At 48.3% G+C, this 25433-nt stretch overlaps 1 protein-coding gene across 1 annotated transcript in view; it reads right to left on the bottom strand.

The window, feature by feature from the left end:
• Positions 1–1602: 1602 nt before the first annotated feature.
• Positions 1603–25433, bottom strand: part of SLC27A5 (solute carrier family 27 member 5) — a 40441-nt gene continuing 16610 nt past the window's right edge. The window contains exons 5-10 of the mRNA XM_005311863.4: positions 21497–21691; positions 18453–18543; positions 9657–9855; positions 5388–5485; positions 3623–3753; positions 1603–2827 (exon numbers count right to left, since the gene is read on the bottom strand). Of these exons, the coding sequence (XP_005311920.2) occupies positions 2651–2827; positions 3623–3753; positions 5388–5485; positions 9657–9855; positions 18453–18543; positions 21497–21691 (891 nt within the window). The 3' untranslated portion in view covers positions 1603–2650. The remainder of the gene's footprint in view (positions 2828–3622; positions 3754–5387; positions 5486–9656; positions 9856–18452; positions 18544–21496; positions 21692–25433) is intronic.

The following is a 25433-nucleotide window of genomic DNA, read 5'->3' as shown; positions in this document are numbered from 1 at the left end:
CATAAGTAATGTGTAGACAGAGCACACTGTATGGCAGGGATGGGCAAATGTTTTCGGCAGAGGGCCACATCCGGGAAATTGTATGGAGGGCTGGGGCAGAGGGTTGGGGTGCAGGAGGGAGTGCGGGGTGTGGGAGGGGACTCAGGGCAGGGGTGCAGGAGGGGTGCGGACTGCAGGAGGGAGCTCAGGGCAGGGGGTTGGGGTGCAGGAGGGGTAAGGGGTGCAACAGGGGGCTCAGGGAAGGGAGTTGGGGTGTGGGGTGCGGCTGGGGCTCAGGGCAGGGGGTTGGGGTGCAGTAGGGGTGTGGGGTGCGGCGGGTGGCTCAGGGCAGGGGGTTGGAGTGCAGGAGGGGTGTGAGTTACAGGCAGGGGGCTTAGGGCACGGAGTTGGGGGGCGGAGTGCAGGAGGAGTTTAGGCTCTGGCCTGGCGCTGCTTACCTAAAGTGGCTCCGGGGTGGCAGCGGTGTGCACCGGGGCCAGGGCAGGCTCTTTGCATGCCTGCCCTGGCCCAACGCCACGCCACGCCGCTCACCACATCCCTCCACGGCCTCTGGGAGAGTGGGGGGGGGCGCAGGGCTCCGCATGCTGCCCTTCCATGCCTCCAGGTACTTCCCCTGAAGCTCCCATTGGCCGCGGTTCCCTGTTCCCGGCCAATGGGAGCTGTGGGGGGCGGTGCCTGGAGGCGAGGGCAGCACACGGAGGCCTCTGCCCCGTCTCCCCCTGGGCCCCAGGGACGTGGTGCCAGCCACTTCTGAGAGTGGCTTGGGGCTCATGGCACCACGTGGGGCAATCCCGCAGGCCGGACCCAAAGCCCTGACGGGCCGGATCCGGCCCACGGCCGTAGTTTGCCCACCCCTACTGTATGGGGACTGGTCCCAACAAAGTAATGGCCTGTGATGTAACGCAGTAGTTCTCAATCAGGGGCCCAGGGCAGAAAGCTGAAGCCTGAGCAATGTAGCTTCATTGGGGCCCCCAGACAATCACCTGGCTTGCTACCCCCTAACACCGGCCCCGGCTTTTATATGCAGAAAACCAGTTCTTGTGGCACAGGTGGGCCATGGAGTTTTTATAGCATCGGCGGGGGGGAGGGGGCTCAGAAAGAAAAAGGTTGAGAACCTCTTATGTGCCGTACCCAATGCAATGTATGAGCAAATGCATATAAAGGAAGAGGGCTTCTGCATCACTTTGGACCACTGAGCGTGAGTCTGATCAACTCAGAACTGCTTTGTTGTATGTTGCATAAAGGTACGTGAGTAACGAAATCTGGGGTTGAACTGAATTCTTGGGAAGCCGAGGGGAAAGGGCTTGGAGGGAAGCCCAGCGGGGTCAATCCGGTGGCTAAATTGACAGCCAGCTGCATCATTACTGTGAGGTGGTTAAGCTAGCAGGTAACCAGACTAGCTGTGGGCTCTTACTCCTGACAGGTGTCCAAACCAGAAAATTAAAAATAAACAAAACAAAACTGGATTTGGTTTAAACCGAAACTGATGTTTTTTGGCTCATTGAAACGAACCTCCAAAAACTCCATTCCGGTCAAACAGAACATTTCAAATGAATTCAAAATGACATTAACTATTGATTCCAAATGAAGAGACCAGATGGGTGAGGTAATATCTTTTATTGGACCAACTTCTGCTGGTGAGAGAGACGCGCTTTCGAGCCACATGGAACGCTTCTTCAGGTCTGGGAAAGGTCCTCCGAGCGGCACAGCTCAAAATGAACCGTTTTGACCATTCCGAAATTTTGGTTTTGGGGGGATTTTTATGGCCAAAACTATTCACTGAATTGGTGGACAAATCGGAGAGAGTCCCGAGGAGAGGAACAAAAATGTTTAAAGGTTTAGAACACCTGACCTAGGAGGACAGGTTGAAAAAATTGGGCATGTGTAGTCTTGAGAAAGGAAGCCTGAAGGGGGGGCCTGATAACAGTCTTCAAATATGCTAAGGACTGTTATAAAGAAGATGGTGATCGGTTATTCTGCCTGTCCACTGAAGGTAGGACAAGAACTAATGAGCTTAATCTGCAGCAAGGGAGGTTTAGGTTAGTTATTAGGAAAAACTTTCTAACTATAAGGGTAGTTAAGCTGTGGAAAAGGTTGTAGAATTCCTGTCCTTGGAGGTTTTTCAGAGCAGGTTGGACAAACAACTTTCAGGGATGATCTAGGGTTACTTGGTCCTACCTCAGCGTGGAGGGCTGGACTTGATGACCTCTTGAGGTTCCTTCCTGCCCTATGAGCTTGACTGGAATTTGCAAATAATTTCAGTGCCCCGAAAAATGCATTTGGGGGGAGGGAGGGATTTACTATCCGCCAAAAAAAAAAAATTCTCACTTCTATAATCACAAATCTTTTCCACATCACAAAGTTCAATATGAGCTACAACAGAGGGTGAGACGTTTCAAGGGTGAAATTCACATTTAAAGAACCTCCCCTTCCTCCTGCGAAAAAAACCCTATATTTTCTGCAAGATTCTCAGAGAGCAGAATATGCACAAAGCCATCATTACAAAATCACGAGATTATCACCAGATTAGAACAGAACTGGAGGCAATTACCCCTCCTTGGATGGAGCCTGAGAAACCCAAATTGGGGGCATCCTGGCTTCATTGCCAGGACCGTTAACACATTAGTTACAGAAGGCAGCAGCGAGACCCTTAGAGTTTCAGTTTCATTTCCAGGATGGAGCTGTAGATCTGAGGGCTCATGGGCACAAAACGTTTCTCCGATTCATCCAGGAAGAACAGGGGGTCCTTGATGAGAGCTGGATTGAACCCCTCCTTCACCAGCTGCCCTTTGCACTGCTTGAACGTCCCCGTGACCTCCAGAGCGTCCTGTGTAACAAAACATACAAAGTGCTGCAGGAGCTGGCTCACTCTATGCCACATAAGAGGATAAGAGTCTACTGCAGCTGCCTGCTAGTGGAGTCGCTCCTTTAGCTCAAAGAGGCAGAGGCGGATGCTTTTAGCTCTAGAATTTTAGCTTTGTCCCTGGTCATTCCCCATTGGAGGAGGGGAACAGCATTACTCCGAGCACTGGCTGGTATAGCTATGCCAGCAGAGCTCCCGAGTGGAGATGCAACAGAAGAAGTTCTGCCAGTGCTGGACCAGGTTACCTAGATAGAGAGCTGATTGGTTAAATCTAGTCTCAGATGATGTACACATCAGTAGCTTTTACTTGTAAACAGGTAGGGTATACAAAGACAGCGTTACGGGGGTAACTCGGGAACACAATTTCTGTGTAAGGTGAATGTAAGAGGGGATGGATCCCTCGATAAATTGCCCTGTTCTGTTCATTCCCTCTGAAGCATCTGGCACTGGCCACTGTGGGAAGACAGGATACTGGGCTAGATGCACCATTGGTCTGACCCAGTGTGGCTGTTCTTATGTTCAGGTTCTAACAATGCTGCATGAGATGGTTTTCCGGAGATTGGTATCACACCGAACCTTTTCCTTGTACTGTGGCAATAAACCTGACTGACATTGGTTATTTGGCCTCTTGACTATATTCCATAACGAACCACAGTGTGATCAAGCCTTTGCCCCTACAATTTACCAACCAAGTCAGGGTCCTCCAGCCCCCTCACCCGCCCCCCGAGGCTTAAAGGGCCAGCCAAAAGGATCTCTGACCTGCAGGCGGACAAAGCGAGGAATGGCGTAGTTTGGCAAGAAATCCTTGGCGTGTGTGTAGAGTTTTTCACCATCAAAATCCATCCCCTCCTTCAGTCGTATTGCTGCCATTCCAATCTTGCCTTCGTGTCCTGAAGCACACACACAAAGTGTTGGGCTTTGTCTAGATTAGGTGTTTTAAGGTGTTATGTGAAGCAAGCATTAGCTGGCACAGGTTAACTTTGGCTCTGTCTACACTGCCCAGTTATCCTGGGTCTGAGCACCTGGGTGAGAGCCTCTCTACTGCAAAGCCGTACCTGAGTTACTGTCTCTGCACTCACTCATGTCTGTGTCTGGGGGCACAGCCCATGGTTCTTTGCGCTCGGACGCTCTAGGCTTCTTTCCCAGTCTATAGCATCAGTGGCAGGAAAGCTCGTCTGTCCTTTGGGGGGAATTGTGGGAAGGGCATTGGAGGACTATCCATATTCAAGTGATTTAGCCTCACTGGAAAGCAGGCAGGTTCCAACCCGAGTGAAAGCAGAGCCCGGGTTCTAACCCGACCCTGCAGCTGGGTCAGTGAGCCCAGACTGAAAGCACTTCCGGACCCAGGCCAGAGATTTTTTCTGTGTGAACTGGAGAGACTTTTGAGCTAAAACCAGGGCGGGAGCCCAGGTTAGCTGGGCAGTGTAGACATACCCTATGAGGTGCTAACATAACGCCTGGATATCCTACCCTAGGTGAGGCCGGGTGATAGATTTTAAGCTCAAAATGAAAATTTTAACTATCTAGTCTGATCTCCTGAGAAAAATGGGCCAGAGAATTTTACCCACCATAGAATATCAGGGTTGGAAGGGACCTCAGGAGGTCATCTAGTCCAACCCTTCGCTCAAAGCAGGACCAATTCCCAGACAGATTTTTATCCCAGTTCCCTAAATGGCCCTCTTAAGGATTCAACTCACAACCCTGGGTTTAGCAGGCCAATACTCAAACCACTGAGCTATCCCTCCCCTCCAAAATGCTTACTTCCCTGAGTAGGAATCGAACCCAGGCCATGCTAGTGAGAGCACCAAATCCTAACCACTAGACCACAACTTCTCTTTAAGTTATGGCAGGTACTTTAGAAAGAGACACTTAGACTTCAAGTGATGGCGGCTTGACCACGTCCCTAGACCAGTTGCTCCACGGGCAAATTCCCTTCACACTTAAACATTTGCATCTTATCACTCGCCTGAGTTTGTCTAGCGTCCAGCCATCGGTGGAGCCTTGTGGTTCTAGATGAAAGAGCCATATCATGTAGGAAGTTGTAGGCTTTGCTCATGGCACCTATCTCTTGGATAAACTCAGCAGACGGAGTTGTTTTAGTCTCTCACTATAAGGCTGGTTTTCCAGACCTCAGATCATTGGGTTGGACCAGAAACAATTTTTTTATTGTATTTTTCAGAACTGCCAGTGAACTAAAACCTCCACTATTTGCACAGCTCTAATGACCACAGGCTGAGGCCTGGGCATAGATTGTTCACGGAAGGATCCGTAGATTTTTCAGGCTGCTCTGAGCATCAAGCCTCACCTCCTGAATAACACAGCGATTTCTGCAGTGGAGAGAACTATTCCTCCATGCTTTGCACGGCTTTCTTCCATCCCAGGGTCCCTCCCCGCGCTAAGAAAGACTCAGACCCCGACACAGACACGCTACGCAATGGCTTTTAAAAGCCGCCTCAGGACGGACGCTCTTGGGGTGAGCCACAGTGTCAAAGTGACATGATATGTCCCGCTGCTGGGTACGCACCTGGGACCGGCACCCCGTAGACGTTGACTTCCTGAATGAACTGCACTGCCACCAGTGTCGTCTCCACCTCCGTCGTGGCAACGTTCTCTCCTTTCCAGCTGAAGAGAGAGAACAGAGGAATCTATTTTTCCATCCATCCATCCATCCATCCATCCATCCATCCACCCACACTGATCAATAGATTTCAAGGCCAGAAGGTGCCTTTGTGATCATCTAGACTAGCCTCCTCTAGGCTTAGAAGGTAAATGTTGGTACACAAACTGATGAAAAAACACACATACACACACCAACCAACGAAAAAATATTTCCATCGATAATCATCTAAATGTACAGATCGGCAAATTAAGAATAATGCTGCTTCTTAGAATCACAATCCAGTGATGTAGCCTTTTGAAATGGATGAACAATAAAACCAGGCATTATTTGTTGATTTAAGGATATTTACATGTAGATTTTGACATGCGATGTTGGTCATTTGTTTTTTAGTGGTTGAAACTGCAGAAAAACCTGAGAGTCTCTGGATAAAGTTGAGAAGTGTGAGCAACAAGGGTGATGTCGTGGTTGGAGTCTGCTATAGACCACCAGACCAGGGGGATGAGGTGGACAAGGCTTTCTTCTGGCAACTAGCAGAAGTTGCTAGATCGCAGGCCCTGGTTCTCATGGGAGACTTTAATCACCCTGATATCTGCTGGGAGAGCAATACAGCGGTGCACAGGCAATCCAGGAAATTTTTGGATAGTGTAGGGGACAATTTCCTGGTGCAAGTGCTGGAGGAACCAACTAGGGGCAAAGCTTTTCTTGACCTGCTACTCACAAACAGAGAAGAACTAGTAGGGGAAGCAAAAGTGGATGGGAACCTGGGAGGCAGTGACCATGAGATGGTCGAGTTCAGGATCCTGACACAAGGAAGAAAGGAGAGCAGCAGAATACGGACCCTGGACTTCAGAAAAGCAGACTTTGACTCCCTCAGGGAACAGATGGGCAGGATCCCCTGGGAGAATAACATGAAGGGCAAAGGGGTCCAGGAGAGCTGGCTGTATTTTAAAGAATCCTTATTGAGGTTGCAGGAACAAACCATCCCGATGTGTAGAAAGAATAGTAAATATGGCAGGCGACCAGCTTGGCTAAACAGTGAAATCCTTGCTGATCTTAAACGCAAAAAAGAAGCTTACAAGAAGTGGAAGATTGGACAAATGACCAGGGAGGAGTATAAAAATATTGCTCAGGCGTGCAGGAGTGAAATCAGGAAGGCCAAATCACACTTGGAGTTGCAGTTAGCAAGAGATGTTAAGAGTAACAAGAAGGGTTTCTTCAGGTATGTTAGCAACAAGAAGAAAATCAAGGAAAGTGTGGGCCCCTTACTGAATGAGGGAGGCAACCTAGTGACCGAGGATGTGGAAAAAGCTAATGTACTCAATGATTTTTTTGCCTCTGTCTTCACGAACAAGGTCAGCTCCCAGACTGCTGCACTGGGCAGTACAGCATGGGGAGAAGGTGACCAACCCTCTGTGGAGAAAGAAGTGGTTTGGGACTATTTAGAAAAACTGGACATGCACAAGTCCATGGGGCCGGATGCGGTGCATCCGAGGGTGCTAAAGGAGTTGGCGGGTGAGATTGCAGAGCCATTAGCCATTATTTTTGAAAACTCATGGCGATCGGGGGAGGTTCCAGATGACTGGAAAAAGGCTAATGTAGTGCCCATCTTTAAAAAAGGGAAGAAGGAGGATCCGGGGAACTACAGGCCAGTCAGCCTCACCTCAGTCCCTGGAAAAATCATGGAGCAGGTCCTCAAGGAATCAATTATGAAACATTTAGAGGAGAGGAAAGTGATCAGGAACAGTCAGCATGGATTCATGAAGGGGAAGTCGTGCCTGACTAACCTAATTGCCTTCTATGATGAGATAACTGGCTCTGTGGATGAGGGGAAAGCAGTGGATGTGTTATTCCTTGACTTTAGCAAAGCTTTTGATACTGTCTCCCACAGTATTCTTGCCACCAAGTTAAAGAAGTATGGGCTGGATGAATGGACTGTAAGGTGGATAGAAAGCTGGCTAGATCATCGGGCTCAACAGGTAGTGATCAATGGCTCCATGTCTAGTTGGCAGCCGGTTTCAAGCGGAGTGCCCCAAGGGTCGGTCCTGGGGCCGGTTTTGTTTAATATCTTTATTAATGATCTGGAGGATGGTGCGGACTGCACTCTCAGCAAGTTTGCAGATGACACTAAACTAGGAGGCGTGGTAGATACACTAGAGGGTAGGGATCGGATACAGAGGGACCTAGACACATTAGAAGATTGGGCCGAAAAAAACCTGATGAGGTTCAACAAGGACAAGTGCAGAGTCCTGCACTTAGGACAGAAGAATCCCATGCACTGCTACAGACTAGGGACCGAATGGCTAGGTAGCAGTTCTGCAGAAAAGGACCTAGGGGTCACAGTGGACGAGAAGCTGGATATGAGTCAAAGGTGTGCTCTTGTTGCCAAGAAGGCTAACAGCATTTTGGGCTGTATAAGTAGGGGCATTGCCAGCAGATCGAGGGACGTGATCGTTCCCCTTTATTCGACATTGGTGAGGCCTCATCTGGAATACTGTGTCCAGTTTTGGGCCCCACACTACAAGAAGGATGTGGAAAAATTGGAGAGTCCAGCGGAGGGCAACAAAAATGATTAGGGGTCTGGAGCACATGACTTATGAGGAGAGGCTGAGGGAACTGGGATTGTTTAGTCTCCAGAAGAGAAGAATGAGGGGGGATTTGATAGCAGCCTTCAACTACCTGAAGCGGGGTTCCAAAGAGGATGGAACTCGGCTGTTCTCAGTGGTGGCAGACGACAGAACAAGGAGCAATGGTCTCAAGTTGCAGTGGGGGAGGTCCAGGTTGGATATCAGGAAAAACTATTTCACTAGGAGGGTGGTGAAACACTGGAATACGTTACCTAGGGAGGTGGTGGAGTCTCCTTCCTTGGAGGTTTTTAAGGCCCGGCTTGACAAAGCCCTGGCTGGGATGATTTAGCTGGGAATTGGTCCTGCTTTGAGCAGGGGGTTGGACTAGATGACCTCTTGAGGTCCCTTCCAACTCTGATATTCTATGATTCTATGATAACGATTTTAACTTTTTGAACCTCAACATCTACTGACACTAAATAATTGTCTGACCCTCCCCCCTGCAGGATTTTATTCAGCTGTGAAAATTTACATGGATAAACATCTAAAAAAAAAAGGCTTTAAAAGACACATCTCTAACATCCGTTGACATTATAAAAAAATAATAATTGAATTCTGCCAGGCCTCACTATGGTTTAACGCCTTCTGTCGGCATACGCTGTGTCTCCACCAGGGGGCTCTGCTGTCCTAGCGATACCAGTAAAGCATGTGCTGTAGACAAGCCCTAAGTTGCTTTTCAAAATAACACTTAGGGTATGTCTATACAAGCACAAAGAGACCCACAGCAGCAAGTTTCAAAGCCCAGGTCAACTGATTCGGTTTCAGGGGGCTAAACATAGCCACGTAGATACTTGTGCTCAGCTGGAATGGGGTGAGAGGCGAGGGTTTCAGAGCCTGGGTTCCAGCCCGAGCCCGAATATCTACACTGCTATTTTTTGCCCGGCAGTGTTAGCTCTGCAAGCCCAAACCAGTTGATCTGAGCTCTAAACTCAGTGCCACAGGGTGTGTATTTTAGTTATTTATTCAAATATTTATTTATTTATTTTTGCTCTGCACACACAAGTCACGCCTAAGTTACTTCGGTGCTTTTGACAGTTTTTCCCATGGACTTTGTTTTATCTTCTATGGCTGATGCATCCACCTCCTGCTTGCATTGGCCTATGGGATTTAGGCACACAACAGCAATCTGAGTTAGGCTCCTTTGAAAACCCAGCCAGACCTAGACAGTAAATTCTTTGACTCCTGGACCATCTTTTTGTAGCAGAGGGGAGGCAGCATGGCCAGGTGGATGTGGCGCCCTACTGGGACTGAGACGACCTAGGTTTTGTTCCCAGGTCTCTTGCTGGGTGACCTTGGGCCTGTCACATCCCCGTTCTGTGCCTCAGTTTCCCCATCTATAAAATGGAGGCAACGAGCCTTATCACCGTTGTAAATTGCTCTGTGAGAACTAGTTATTGTTATACCTGTGTGTACAGCACATCACACAATAGGGTCCCAGTCCCTTGTAGGGTTTTATAGGTGCTACCAGCATCGGGCTCCTCAGTTCATCCCACCCGGGAGGGGACAGCAGCTGGGTCAAAGGAGGGTAATGGCTTGCCCCAGAACCTACCGGAACGTGTCTCCCACCCGGTCCTGGAAATATATGAAGCCCTCGTGGTCCATCATGAGGAGGTCTCCGCTGTTGAAGTAGAGGTCTCCTTTCTTCATCACATTCCTCAGGATCTTCTTCTCCGACTTCTGGCGGTCGCCCGCGTAGCCGTTGAATGGGGTGCTCTTCGTTATCTTCACCACCAGCAGCCCTGCCTCACCTGGAAGGGAGAATGAGAATCCCGATGGATATCCCCCTACGTAGCCCAGTCCATCCCGGCCAGTTTTCAGGATCCTCCAATTGGCGTAGGTAATCCACCTCCATGAGAGGAGGTATCTAGCTTGATGGAAGGGTCTACACCACTGTCTACACCGGTTTAACTATGTCGCTCAAGGGGAGTGGCTTTTTCACACCCCTGACCTATGTAGCTGGGTCATCCTAACTTTTTTAGTGTAGGCCCGGCCTAAGAAAGTTTCACCTACTCTAAATAAACGTGAGTCATCATGCCAGGAAAAAGACACAAAAAGGGGGGAAAAGCTTGTGCCTGAGGGTTTTTTTATCCAGAAACTGGGGGGCAGCCTAAGCGGGAAACTGTCCGTGAAACACTGGATCTCCTCAAAGATGACGGGGGTACGCTGGGAACCCGTTCAGAGGCAATAGGTAACATCTGCTAGAAAAGAGCATTTAGCTAATATAGAGGCATAAAGCCAGAAGGTGCATCCTGATGTTTAATTTTTGGGTAACTGTTACCCGGGGTCTCTTAGGGGTAACTCAACTGTCTCACTCCAGGAAGTATCAGGAACAAATCAGTGGGGACACAGCAATTTCCACCGGATAAATGATTGATACAAGCGAGCATGCTCTTATCTAAAACTACTATTTATTAGCTATTAAGCGCACACACACACACACACACATAGGCAATAGGTTTAGGACATCCCAGATATAGTTACTCACAGTCTGATATGGTTTTGAGTAATCACCAGCTGGACTTCCAAGAGGCCCTCTTTCCCTCCATAGAATCAAAGAATCATAGAAGATTAGGATTAGAAGAGACCTCAGGAGGTCAGATAGTCCAACCCCCTGCTCGAAGCAGGACCAATCCCCAACTAAATCACCCCAGCCAGGGTTTTGTCAAGTCTGACCTTAAAAACCTCTAATGATGGAGATTCCACCATCTCCGTAGGTAACCCGTTCCAGTGCTTCACCACTCTCCTAGTGAAATAGTGTTTCCTAATATCCAACCTAGACCTCCCCCACTGCAACTTGAGACCATTACTCCTTGTTCTATCATCTGCCACCACTGAGAACAGCCGAGCTCCATCCTCAGGTAGTTGAAGGCTGCTATCAAATCCCCACTCACTCTTCTCTTCTGCAGACTAAATAAGCCCAGTTCCCTCAGCCTCTTCTCGTAAGTCATGTGCCCCAGCCCCCTGATCATTTTCATTGTCCTCCACTGGACTCTCCAATTTGTCCACTTCCTTTCTGTAGTGGGGGGCCCAAAACTGGATGCAATACTCCAGATGTGTCCTCACCAGTGCTGAATAGAGGGGAATAATCACTTCCCATGATGCTCCTACTAATACAGCCCAATATGCCGTTAGCCTTCTTGGCAACAAAGGCACACTGTTGACTCATATCCAGCTTTTCATCCACTGTAATCCCCAGGTCCTTTTCTGCAGAACTTCTGCTTAGCCAGTCAGTCCCCACCCTGTAGCAGTGCATGAGATTCTTCCTTCCTAAGTGCAGGACTCTGCACTTGTCCTTGTTGAACCTCATCAGATTTCTTTTGGCCCAATCCTCCAATTTCTCTAGGTCACTCTGGACCCTATCCCTACCCTCCAGCGTATCTACCTCTCCTCCCAGCTTAGTGTCATCCGCAAACTTGCTGAGGGTGCAATTCATCCCATTCTCCAGATCATTAATAAAGATATTAAACAAAACCGGCCCCAGGACCGACCCCCGGGAAACTCTGCCAGATACCGGCTGCCAACTAGACATAGAGGCATTGATCACTACCCATTGAGCCCGACAATCTAGCCAGCTTTCTATCCACCTTACAGTCCATTCATCCAGCCCATACTTCTTTAACTTGGTGGCAAGAATACTGTGGGAGACAGTATCAAAAGCTTTGCTAAAGTCAAGGAATAACACATCCACTGCTTTCCCCTCATCCACAGAGCCAGTTATCTCATCATAGAAAGCAATCAGGTTGGTCAGGCATGACTTGTCCTTGGTGAATCCATGTTGACTGTTCCTGATCACCTTCCTCTCCTCCAAGTGCTTCAAAATGGACTCTTTGAGGACCTGCTCCATGATTTTTCCAGGGACTGAGGTGAGGCTGACCAGTCTATAGTTCCCCGGGTTCTCCTTCTTCCCTTTTTTAAAGATGAGCACTATATTTGCCTTTTTCCAGTCATCTGGAACCTTCCCCGATCACCACGAGTTTTCAAAGATAATGGCCAATGGCTCTGCAATCACATCAGCCAATTCCCTCAGCACCTTCAGATGCATTAGATCCAGACCCATGGACTTGTGCATGTCCAGCTTTTCTAAACAGTCCTTAACCTGTTCTTTCACCACTGAGGGCTGCAAACCTCCTCCCCATACTGTGTTGCCCAGGACAGCAGTGTGGGAGCTGACCTTGTCTGTGAAAACCAAGGCAAAAAAGCATTGAGTACTTCAGCTTTTTCCATGTCATCTGTCACTATGTTGCATCCCGCATTCAGTAAGGGTCCCACACTTTCCCTGACCTTTTTCTTGTTGCTACCATACCTGTAGAAACCCTTCTTGTTACCCTTCACATCCCTTGCTAGCTGCAACTCCAATTGTGCTTTGGCCTTCCTGATTACACCCCTGCATGCTCTAGCAATATTTTTATGCTCCTCCTCCTGACCAAGTTTCCACTTCTTGTAAGCTTCCTTTTTGTGTTTAAGCTCATCGAAGATTTCTCTGTTAAGCCAAGCTGGTCGCCTGCCATATTTACTATTCTTTCTGCACATTGGGATGGTTTGTTCCTGCGCCCTCAATAAGGCTTCTTTAAAATACAGCCAGCTCTCCTGGACTCCTTTCCCCCTCATATTAGCCTCCCAGGGGATCCTGCCCATCAGTTCCCTAAGTGAGTCAAAGTCTGCTTTTCTGAAGTCCAGAGTCTGTATTTAGCTACTCTCCTTTCTTCCTTTTGTGAGCATCCTGAACTCAACCATCTCATAGTCACTGCTGCCCAGGTTGCCACCCACTTCTACTTCCCCTACCAATTCTTCCCTGTACGTTAGCAGCAGGTCAAGAGGAAAATGACCCCTGGTTGGTTCCTCCAGCACTTGCACCAGGAAGTTGTCCCCAACACTCTCCAAAATCTTCCTGGATTGACTGTGCATTGTTGTATTACTCTCCCAGCAGATGTCAAGGTGATTGAAGTCCCCTGTTAGAACCAGGGTCCATGTTCTGGAAACTTCAGTTAATTGTCCGAAGAAAGCCTCGTCTACCTCATGCTCTGGGTTCAGTCGTCTATAGCAGACGCCCACCACAACATCACTCTTGTTGCTCTTGCCTCTAAACTTAACCCAAAGACTCTCAACAGGCTTTTCTCCAGTTTCATACCAAAGCTCTGAGCAATCATACTGCTCTCTTACATACATTGCAACCCCTCCACCTTTTCTCCCCTGCCTGTCCTTCCTGAACAGTTTATACCTATCCATGACAGTACTCCAGTCATGCGAGTTACCCCACCAAGTCTCTGTCTCCAGCTGATGGGGAGTTTAGATGTTAGCGCACTGCCTGGAGAAAAGCTCCCTCAGACTGATCTGAGGTATTTATTTTTACCAAATCTTTTATAGCTAACTCTAACTCTACAGTGACTCCTAGTGGGTCTGCAGAATAACCTCTACTGAGTCAGCATTTCTCCTCATTATCTCAAAACAGTTCTAGCCATAACAACAATATGTCAGGGGCACCTAAAACCAAGGCCGCTATTCACTCACTCTCTTCCAGAACTTTCTCTTCCATCTTCCCATTCTGATTAGCAAACTGCAAGTCTGCAGCTGTCTGACCTTGTCTCACAAAGGTCAAAGATTTTTCCTAGCTATGTGATATTTGGTTTTCAGCCAGCAGTGGCTGCACATACAGAATGGCCGACTGCAGAATAGTCAAGTTCTGGGGTACATGCAGGAAGGTCAAATTCCGGGGTAACATAACGTGTGTGTGTGTGTGTGTGTGTGTGTTGGCGTCCCCTTTGCTGTTTCTTCTCAGAGTTTGGGATTTTTTCAATCAAATAAACCTTTCATTTATTTCCACCCGAGCCTGGCTCCGGTGTGCACGCCCTGGCATGTGTGCCAAAGTGAACTGGTAGCTGGGGGCTGGTTTCACTCCTCTGGGGGTGGCGCACCGAGCAGCTGGAAGTTAAGAACTTGGGTTGGAAGGATTTGGGGACACGCAGGCCCAGAAGGGAGGTTGGTGTCACCTTGAAAGGAGTAACATGGCTGATGGAAGCCAGGGGCAGATCTTTGGCTTGTGGGCCAGTGACTGGTGTCAGGGCTTTGAGCCACAGCAGCACGGCACTAAGGTTCCCAAAGTTACACGGCAGGTGGAGACAGAACCCCTCACCTGTCTGAGTGACCTCGGAAAGGTCACAAGTCGTGGGTTTGAAAAGGGGTTAAGCTCCGCAGGAACACGCCATTCTCGCGCCGAAATCAGAGCGTCCCCACATGGCGTTATTCAAGAATATCCATTGCACTTTAAATGCACGCCCTATCTTAAACCACATTAATTTCCAAGTGTAAACAGGCCCCCATAAGAACAGCCAGACTGGGTCAGACCAAAGGTCCATCAAGCCCAGCATCCTATCCTCTGACAGTGGCCAATGGCAGGTGCCCCAGAGGGAATGAACAGACAGGTAATCATCAAGTGATCCATCCCCTGTCACCCAATCCCAGCGTCTGGCAAACAGAGGCTAGGGACACCATTCCTGCCCATCCTGGCTAATAGCCATTGATGGACCTATCCTCCATGAATCTATCTAGCTCCCTTTTGAACCCCGTTATAGTATTGGCCCCATTGAATTTCAATGAGAATTAGGCTCCAAAGTTCCTAGGTCGCTATTGAGAATGGGATTTAACTCCTAAATTTTACACTTGCTCTCTGTATCTTAATCCCCCATCTCTACAATGGGGATAATACTTAGGGTGACCATACAACCCATTTTGGCTGGGACAGTCTCTTTTTAAGCCTGGTCCCGACCGTCCTGACTTTTTTGGCAAAAGTGGGATGTGGAGGAATGCGCGAGGGGGCGTGTGGCTTGGGCCAGCCCCACTCTCTCCAGCCTTTGGAGAGGGGCTCGGGTTAGCCCTGTGGGGGAGAGCTTGGACGAGTGGCTTGGGCCAGCCCCACACCGGGGAGCAGGAGGGCTCGAGCTAGCCCCACGCGGTGTCCCGTTTTCCCTTGGGGAAATAGGGTCACCCTAATAAGACTTCCCTACCTCACAGGGGTGCGTTTGGATAAATGCATTAAAGCCCATGAGGTGGTCAGATACTACAAGTAATGGGGACCAAAGGACCTTTGCTAGATCTTCTATCCTGCCCATTCGCTGGGAAATTTGACTGAGTGGACACAGGGAGAATGAAATCCAATGTCTGGAAACTGAACCCAGACAAATTCAGCCTAGAACCAGGCATAAAGTCTGAAGCAAGGGTAATTAGTCACTGGCAGCGTAGCGAATATAGGGCTGAGCCCACTAGGGGCACTCATGATAAAGTGGCAATTTTCAGTCATGTTTTTGTGATGCCCATGTATGCCTCAGTTTCCCCTCTGTTTTGCACTGCTCTCTGGAAGGGCAAAAGGGTGCTATTGGGACGACGCAGGAGATGTAAGGTGTGTGTGACCCCCTCACTGCCCGGGATGCAATGAACGGGACCCTTAAGGAAACCAATGGCCCAGAGGGAGGTGGGTTCCCACCCCACCCCCCATCTCAGCAGGGAAGCTGAGCAGAAGCCCTACCTCGAGAACAAAGGGCCAGTGGCAGGCCGGGGAGAAGGAGTCGGCTTTTGGGAGAGGCTGAGCGGTGAGGGCAACGCCTGGAATGGAGCCCATAGAAGCTTGGCCGGTGATTTGCATTGGCTTGGCCAGAGGGACAATGTCTTAACCGTTATCTCCCTGTGCTGAGCCAAGGACTTCCCGAGGCTGAGTTCCTGTTTGCCAACAAACCCAACTGTTTTGGAAACGCCGCCTGGTGTCACTGCAAATACTTGCTGAGGTGCGTAGACTCCAGCTGAGAGACTTTTCCCCTCTTCCCTGCTCCTGACGGAAGAAGCTACCCTGGAGCACTGAGGGGTTCCACAAAGGGACTGTTTAAAAGCTGGGATGTAGCCTTGGTCCTGTGGCTCCGGGACAGCACTCGCTGTGCTCTGTGGCAGTGTGGGAATAGCTAGGCCTAGCATGATTGTGTACAGTTTGACAACAACATAGTGTGGGAACTCCACTGTGCCAAGTTCCTGTCTTCCTATTGTGTTGTTGTGTAAAGAACAAAGGACACAAGAGGAGCAACTTGCCATGGGATGTAAAGTGGATTCTGCATCACTGGATCAAAGCTAGCCAGGGTGTGTCTACACGTACTGCGAATACCCCTGCAGCCTAGTTCTACCTTTGGAGTCTCTTAATCAAGATTGTGGGTATGTCTACATTGGCAACTAGACACCCACGGCTGGCCTGTTACTGCTGACTCGGGCTGCAGGCTGTTTCATTGTTTTGTAGACTTCCGGACTCGGCTTGGAGCCTGGGCTCTGGGACCCTCCCTCCTCACAGCAATGAAACCTCCCCGCAGCCCGAGCCCCACAAGCCAGAGTCAGCTGCCACGGGCCAGCAGCAGCGGGTGTCTAGTTGCTGTGCAGACATACCCTGGATGATTATCAATAATGTCGCCCTGTAACTCAATCAGAAGTTCTGGGCTTGATGAAGGAATTACTTGGTGATGATCTCTGGCCTGTGATATGCATGAGGTCAGACTAGACTATGTTAGTACTGTATGCTTCTTCTGTATTTAACTATTGTGATTCTTTGACCAAAAAATTCGAGAATATTTTCTGTGTTAAACCAAAATACTGTCTAAACTCTAGGGTGGCCAGGTGCCCAGTTTTAGTTGGGAAAGTCTGGTCAAAAAGGGGACCTGACAGTGTCTGGTCAGATCTACTGACTGGACACCCAAAGTCCAGTTACTGCAAGCCAGGAAGGGACTGGGTCATCATCTGTACCAGCCCTGGCTGCCTCCTACCTTCATGGAATATATGGGTTAGAAGGGATCTCAGAAGATCATCAAGTCTAACTCCCTGCTCACAGCAGGACCAATCTCCAGACAGATTTTTGCCCCAGATCCCTAAGTATCCCCCTCAAGGATTGAGCTCACAACCCTGGGTTTAGCAAGCCAATGCTCAAACCACTGAGCTATCCCTCCCCCCAACTCTGACCTGCATCAGAATGCTGCAGCTCCCAGCTTCCGCTCCACAGGCAAATCCCTCCTGACCCGGGCGGGAGTAGGGAGTGGGAGGGGAAAAGCAGTGAGCGACAGGGGAGAGGGAAGAAGAAGAGTGGACGGGGGCAGGACCTCAGGGGCAGGGGCAGGGCTTTGGGGGGAATAGGTGGGATGGGGATGGGGCCGTGAGGGGGAAGAGGTGGGGCAGGGGAGGTTCCAGGACTCCTGCTGGAGTGTCCATTTTTTAAATATTACCAACTCTAATGCCAAAGACTGTTTTGTTTTAGACTAATGGATGTCTGTAATTTAAAGTAGGACTGTATTTAACCATCTCATCTGCTTTTCCCCTGACCTTGCTGACCTAGTCCACATGCCTTACTTTCGATGTATGTTGTAGTGGACGAGATGGTGTAATTGGTGAAGGATGGTTATAAATGACAACATGTAATTGATAAAACGCACAGGGCACATTTGGTACAGCGGACGTGTGCTATAATCAATGTCACAGCATTGAGTAATGTATTGACTGATGTCTGAGTCATTACGAGCTAATTATGGCTACAGATGGTCTCAGTACAGATACAATAGTTACAGCTGTCATTGGCTTATTGATTCGGTAAATTGATAATTTTCAAAATCAGATCAGAGCATGAGAGAGAAAGATCTTCAAGGATTTTCTTTCTCCAAAACCAGTATATAAGGCATGACTTGGGGGAGTTAGAACAAAGCGAAGTGAAACGTGATGCCTAATTTCTCCAGTCTCAGATTGGTATGTACATTTCCTTTCTGTATTCTGTATAGTGCTGTATCAAGTATTTGATTGACTCTCTTAAATGACACTTCAACCGAATTAGCTATTTGATGTCACGTCGTATTAAATCCAAACGCGCCAGGAAATCTGTGAAAACCTTGTCTATTCGATGTGTGCATGAAATGGGTTAAAACAACCGAGGACAGGGCTGGTGACGTTGAACTGATTTTGCCACCCCCTCTCTGAAAACAACGGGGCATGAGTCTTGCAGATTCTCCAGCTCCGTGGCTTTCATTCATCCCTGCTATCAACTATTTCACTCTCTAGTTAGGGGACTTATGTGGCTGCTGTGAGTACGGGAGTGTCTCACAGTCTTCTAATGCTCTGATTCTGACAATTCCCCCTGTAAGGTAGGGCTGGGCTATTAGCTTCATTTCACAAAACAGCAACCGAGGCACAGATCTTCAATGGTATTTAGGCACCAAGTTTCCCTTATGCTCAGTGGATCTGAGCCTAGGCTAAGACTGTAACCGCTGCACCATGCGTCCTCCCCAAGGGGCCCACTCCCCGCATCAGCGCCTCCCGATGGCCAGCCTGTTATTCTTACCGGTGGGGACTCGGATGCAGCACCCTCTCTCATCTCGCACGGGTTCATCCTGCTCCACGTTGTACCGGATCAACTCGAAGGGCGCGAGCATCTGGAAAGCAACGGGGCGACAAAGACGGAAATCAGCTGGAAAAATAACGCCAGCGTCCCTCATGTGCCCATTATCAGGATCTGCCACCTTCCCTATCAATGGCTGCAATTCAGGAAAGTTGATGTGGGGAATACAGCATGGAAGACTGCTTGAGTGGTGGAAAGTAACGGACAATCACAATGCCTTGCTGTCTCCGACTTACCAATACAACTATTGTTGTCGACCTTGGGATTCTAGTGTGAGAAAAACCTTTTCCCCGGGGTTTTCACGAGGAGGTGAGCTATTCTTTTATTTAATTTATTTTATTACTTCTGAACCCTATTAGTGGCTAAATCCTTCAAAACTGATCTGATACTAGAATCTGGAATTATATTTCTGCACGAGGGCCACGGAGGTAGCCCCAAAATTAACCTCTGGCCCGCAGCGTTGAAAAACGGTTGGACCATGCTGGAAAAATACAATCCGCTTGGTAAGTGGATTGAAATCATTGCGTATTTAGGATGGACAAAGGCACTGGTTCGTTGGCAGGAGCTTGAGGGTCCGCCCACCGCTATCCCACACTGCTGTGCGTTTCGCCAGGATCGGCCTCTCTGCTTATCCATCTGCCTTCCCCTGCCCTGAGGTCTCATCGCCTGGATGTCACCTGCCTGTTCCAATGCTGGTGTGAAGCCAGGATACTCCTGGAGTTGTGCACCTCAGCATTGAGCAGCGTTGTTCACTATCGTGCAGCGCCTCGTGCCGCAGCATGGAGCTGTGCCGAGATCCTTGAACTCCTTGGCACTTGGGGAGAAGCAAAGGGGCAGAAATCACCGGCATAAAGAGGTGCTCGAAGCCCTCTCCAAGCAGATGACCCTTCTCAATTCTTCAGTGCCGCAAGGAGATCTTATTGGATGCTAGTTGCCCCGGCAATGACGCTTTCATGCCCCAGTGCTGAGCTAGAACATGGTCCCTTCCTTCTCGAGGGCCGGATTGCAAAGCTCCAAGGCTGAATCACCATCAGGCAGGGCTGTGGATGCAGCCTGCGCTGCATAGTATTGTTAGAGGAACCAACCAAGACTGTGCTGGACATTTAGTGAGAGACAATCTCTGCCCCAAAGAGCTCACCGTCCAATCAGACAAATGATGAGGTGAAAATAAGGATAATTTGGCATCTTTTTGTTCTAGGTTTGTACAGCGCCTTGCACAATAGGGCCAGGATCCATGGCTGGGGCTCTTAGGCTCTACCATAATACACCTAATAGATAAAGTACAGTGCCTAGCACAAGGAGGTCCATAACTGGGGGTCCTAGTGCTACCATAATATATCTAATAAATAATGTACAGCGTTGGGGGTGTGACATTACTGACATAACCTGTGACCGTATAGATCATTGTTGCAACCACTGTTATATATTTTCAGCAAATATTGTACAAAGGTTGTTGTGTGATGTGTCTATGGAAAGGTTATGATTTGCTTATTATAATTATGCTATCTGTATGGGTGTGTCACTTTTGTAGTTGAAGTTATGAATATTGGCTATGTACTTGTATATCAATGTGTTTTGAGTCTAAGTAGCCTCAGTGAAGCATTTGGTCAGCTTCTTGAGAAAGGACTATTCTCAGTAAGTGCCCAGTCAATAAACACTTAGCTGACAATGGACTTTGGGAGACGTCAATCCACATCTGAGCTTTCCTGGGAACGTTCAAACTAACATGTAGACAATGGCATCGGCCTGTAAAGAACTGAGTCATGCATGGACATGTGACTTGCCCATGTGACTCCAAACTCCATCTTGCTGTGATCTTGCACAGGAGAACCAAGGGTTTCCACCCACAAGAGAAAGAATATAAAAAGCAGCTGCATCTCCTCCATCTTGTCTTCAATCCTGTTTCTTGCCTCTGGAGGGACTTTGCTACAAACTGAAGCTCTGAACAAAGGACTGAATGACCCATCCCAGCTGTGGATGAACTCCAGAGACTTGATTTGAACCTGCAATTTATTCCATCACTGCTACAAGCCTGAACCAAGAACTTTGCCATTACTGTATGTCATTGATTCCATTTAACCAATTCTAGTCTCATCTTTATCTTTTTCCTTTTATGAATAAACCTTTAGATTTTAGATTCTAAGGGATTGGCAACAGCGTGATTTGTGGGTAAGATCTGATTTGTATATTGACCTGGGTCTGGGGCTTGGTCCTTTGGGATCAGGAGAACCTTTTTCTTTTACTGGGGTATTGGTTTTCATAACCATTCGTCCCCATAATGAGTGGCACTGGTGGTGCTACTGGGAAACTGGAGTGTCTAAGGGAATTGCTTGTGTGACTTCTGGATAGCCAGTGGGGTAAAACCAAAGTTCTCTCTGTCTGGCGTGCAGGAGAACCCCTCCGCTGGTGCAGGGAGTGTCCACTCTGAAGCGTTACAGCGGCAGTGTTTCAAATGTAGCCAAGCCAATCTGACCTGCTGTATAACAAAGGCCAGAGAATTTCTCCTGATTGTCCCTGTCCTGAACAATACAACTCATGTTTGGCTAACAGCTCTTCCAGAAGGCAGACAGTCTTGCCTTTTCCCACTAGGTTAAAGAGTCTGGTGTCTCCTATCCATGAAGATACTTCTTCACCACTCAGTCTTCTTTCTGATAAGCTAAATAGATTGGGGTCCTTAAGGCCTTTCACTTTCAATCCCCAAGCCTCCCAGGGCCTAACCTAACCGGACTCTTTCTGACGCACCAACACTTTTCACAGCCTGTGGGGGCGAAATATCAACATAACCTCACATCCCGGGGGAAATGGATGCAGGAATCTGTTTCATCTCAGTGTTGTTGATGAACCACAGTAAGAGAGGCCAAATGGCTAGAGAGACCCTCATCATCTGTGCTCAGCCTCCACACCTGTCCCAGCTGGGGAAGAAACCGGTAATGGGCACTAGGGAAATGACCACCATGGTAGGGGAGAGGCAGAGTAGCATTCCTCACCTTATAGATGAAGTTGGCCCTTCCCACCGCTCCAATCTTCCCCGTGTAGTTAACGAACCCAGTGTTCCCCTCTGTGGCCCCGTAGAACTCGCAGATGCAGATGGGCCCAAAGCGCTGGAGGAATTCCTTCCAGACCTCCACCCTCAGGCCGTTACCCACAGCCAGCCGCACTTTGTGCTCTCGTTCATTCTCCCTCTGCAAGGCAAACAGGGCAGGAGTCCAGGAGTGGCACAGAGAGGAGGCCAGGTCTCACCCTGGGTCTCACGCTAGTTCAGGGATCTACCAAGGTGCCCATGCACCCTATATGCCCCCATGTTGTGCTGTAAGGAGTCAGTAGCAGCCATCCAGGGAGTGGGCGCTGAGCATCCGCTTTCAAGATCAAAAGAAGGAGCAACCCAGCCCCTTTATGTGGTAATAACAGCTGTCGGGCAACCACCCAAGGCAGCAGGCTACGTGGCGGGGCAGAGCTAGGACGTGAGACCATGAGGGGGAGGTTCCCTGATTGCAAACGTGGGGGCTGGGCTGTGGGAGCAAAAAGCCAGGAGGAAGAGAGCGAGTGTGACTCTGGGATGAGCAGGGATGGAGCTTCTTGGGCACAGAGCCTGCTGGAGGGGCAGACATGGGGATCTTGCAGCCAGGAAGTTGCCTGCTGCTGTTTGTTCCCACAGCACTCAGGGAAACAGGACTTGGTAAGTTTGTTTGGGAGTGGGTTGGTGAATAAAGAAGATCACACTGAGAATATCCCTGACTCGCCTCATTGATTTATCATCCTCATGGAAACACCCCGGTAAGACCCTGGACTGTGGCTAAAGAAGCAACGGTGCCACAGAAACCCTATTTTGAGGCCAACACAAGCCAGAGCTCCAGGGTGCTGCATAGGACAAGGGACCTTGGCTAGGAACACAGAGGGTGAAATCTCCCCGGGCACATGTGACATTTACCCTCTTGGCTGACACACCAGAGACTGAACCAGCGACCTCAGCACTAAAACCAGGAGCTGCTACAGCTTAAGATTGTAACCGACTCATAGCCATTGTAGGTTGGCATGGGGGGCGGGATTTGTTACATAGACTCACCAGTGGGTGATACAAAGAACTGCCACCATAAGGCATCGATACCCCTTAAACCACTATTTTGACCATTCAGGTGGGACATACGTGGGGCGTGTCCATCTATGCCTGATCTACAGCGGGCCTATTACAGCTTCCAGAGTCTGGCCCCTTTCGCTCAAGCTCTGGGGGACCCTGATTTTTAGCTCTGCAAATTCCCAGTGGAGTTGGCTGAAAAATGTTTGTTCCTTTGTTTCCTGTTGGAAAAATGGCAAAAAAAAAAATGTGACGACTGAAAAATTTCAGCGCAAGCCCAAATACTTCAGTTCTGAAATTCTGCTGGGGTGTGTGATGCCATCCCATAAGGCTTTATGGAAATATGCTTAGAATGTGTTTTATGCTGCATATGCCAGGTAACATATCTCAAAAGTTATGATCTACTGAATGTATTAATCCTATTTGTGTGCATGTATCATTTTTGTATTCAAAGTTATGAATGTTATGAATGTTGGCTGTGTACTGCCTTGATTTCTAAATAACCTTAGGTTTCAGAGTAGTAGCCGTGTTAGTCTGTGTCCGCAAAAAGAACAGGAGTACTTGTGGCACCTTAGAGACTAACAAATTTATTAGAGCATAAGCTTTCGTGGACTATAGCCCACTTCTTCGGATGCATATAGAGTGGAACATATATTGAGGAGATATATATATGCACATACAGAGAGCATCAACAGGTGGGAGTTGTCTTACCAACTCTGGGACTGGGAATGGCTGAGCCGTTACAAACATTGAATTTATCTCCCCTTGTAAGTATTCTCACACTTCTTATCAAACTGTCTGTACTGAGCTATCTTGATTATCACTTCAAAAGTTTTTTTCTCTTACTTAATTGGCCTCTCACAGTTGGTAAGACAACTCCCACCTGTTTATGCTCTCTGTATGTGTGTATATATATCTCCTCAATATATGTTCCACTCTATATGCATCCGAAGAAGTGGGCTGTAGCCCACGAAAGCTTATGCTCTAATAAATTTGTTAGTCTCTAAGGTGCCACAAGTACTCCTGTTCTAAATAACCTTAGTAGAGCATTTGGTCAGTTCCTGGAGAAAGGAAGGTTGAAATGAAGTACCTAATCAAGAAACACTTAAAGGACAATGGACCTTGGAATGCTTCAATCCACATAAGAAGTCTACTTGAGGACATTCAAAGTAGCATGTAAACAATGGCTGCTACCTGTAAAAACTGTGAGTCATGCATGGACATGTGACTTGCCCAGGTGACTCCTAAACTCCATCTTGGAGCTGGACTTTGCATAGGAGTGAGGAGAGGGTCTCCACCCACAAGAGAAAGTCTATTTAAACCCCTGGGAGACCCCTCCATGTGGTCTTCAGCTGGCTAAAGAGAGAGCCTCTCCACCCCCCAGGATACTTGGAAGAAACTGGAACAAAGGGCAGTGACTGCAAGGGGTGTGAGTGATTGCTGGACCCAGGCTAAAAGGAGATTAGTCTGTAAAAGGGAGCACTCTGGAACTGGTGAGGATCTTAACTGTATTCAGTTTGATTAGACATAGATTTGCGCATTTTATTTTATTTTGCTTGGTGACTTACTTTGTTCTGTCTGTTACTACTTTGAACCACTTAAATCCTACTTTCTGTATTTAATAAAATCACTTTTTACTTATTAATTGACCCAGAGTATGTATTAATACCTGGGGGATCAAACAGCTGTGCATATCTCTCTATCAGTGTTATAGAGGGTGAACAATTTATGAGTTTACCCTGCATACGCTTTATACAGGGTAAAACGGATTTATTTGGGTTTAGACCCCATTGGGAGTTGGGCATCTGAGTGTTAAAGACAGGAACACTTCTGCTAGCTGCTTTCAGGTAAACCTGCAGTTTTTGGGCAAGTAATTCAGACCCTGGGTCTTTGTTGGAGCAGACGGGTGTGTCTGGCTCAGCAAGACAGGGTGCTGGAGTCCTGAGCTGGCAGGGAAAGCAGGGGTAGAAGTAGTCTTGGCATATCAGATGGCAGCTTCCAAGGGGGTTTCTGTGATCCAACCCGTCACAGGGTGTTCATAGGACTGGTTGTCCAGGTGCTTCTAGTTGGACTACATCTCCCATAATGCACCATGATGAACCCCCCCCCTTGGAAAGAAGAGACAGTAGGTGCATCATGGGAGTCCCTGGTTGTGGCGTATCATGAGAAACATAGTCCAGGTGCCTGATACTCCCATTCTCCTCTACAGGCTGGGCTCCTTGGTTAGACTACATCTCCGATGATGCACCATGATACCTCTCTTGGAGAGGGGAGGCAGTAGGTGAATCATGGGAGTTCCTGGTTGTAGTACATCCTGGGAGATGTAGTCTACGGGGAGCCTGACCTGTAGAGGAAAATTGGAACAAGAAGCAACTAAACTATAACTCCCATGTGGCACCATGGCAGCATTTCAGAATCAAAATATTTCAGTTTTCAGCTGAAATTTTTCGATTTTTGGGCATTTGTTTTTTGGACAAAAAACCGCAATTTTCCACAGAGAGTAGAAACTTTCCGTGAAAAAAATTTGCTTAGTCAACAAACTAATTTTTTCCATCAAAAAAGAATTTAGAGAGAACATTTTGGACCAGGCCTGACGATGGTTCATTCTCTGTAGTTGGTCAAGATGGCCCTTGAACTCATCTCTGAATTTCACCCTCAGGGGAAGGATTGGATAGGTATATAAAGGGTTAAATTAACTTGGCTAACGACTATATCATGCTTGCCAATTTGTGTTGAGAAGTTCTGGGAAGGTCTGGAGAGATCGTGTTGGAAATACTGAGCTTAAAAAGCCCCAATTACCAGGGATGATTCTAACCTGTTTTAGCGAAGAACAGAATTCAAGGAGCAGTGAC

The sequence above is a fragment of the Chrysemys picta genome, chromosome 17 (assembly GCF_011386835.1).
Source record: "Chrysemys picta bellii isolate R12L10 chromosome 17, ASM1138683v2, whole genome shotgun sequence".
NCBI lineage: Eukaryota > Metazoa > Chordata > Testudines > Emydidae > Chrysemys > Chrysemys picta.
Note: the sequence above shows the minus strand (reverse complement) of the source record. Positions and strands in the feature narration are given on the sequence as shown.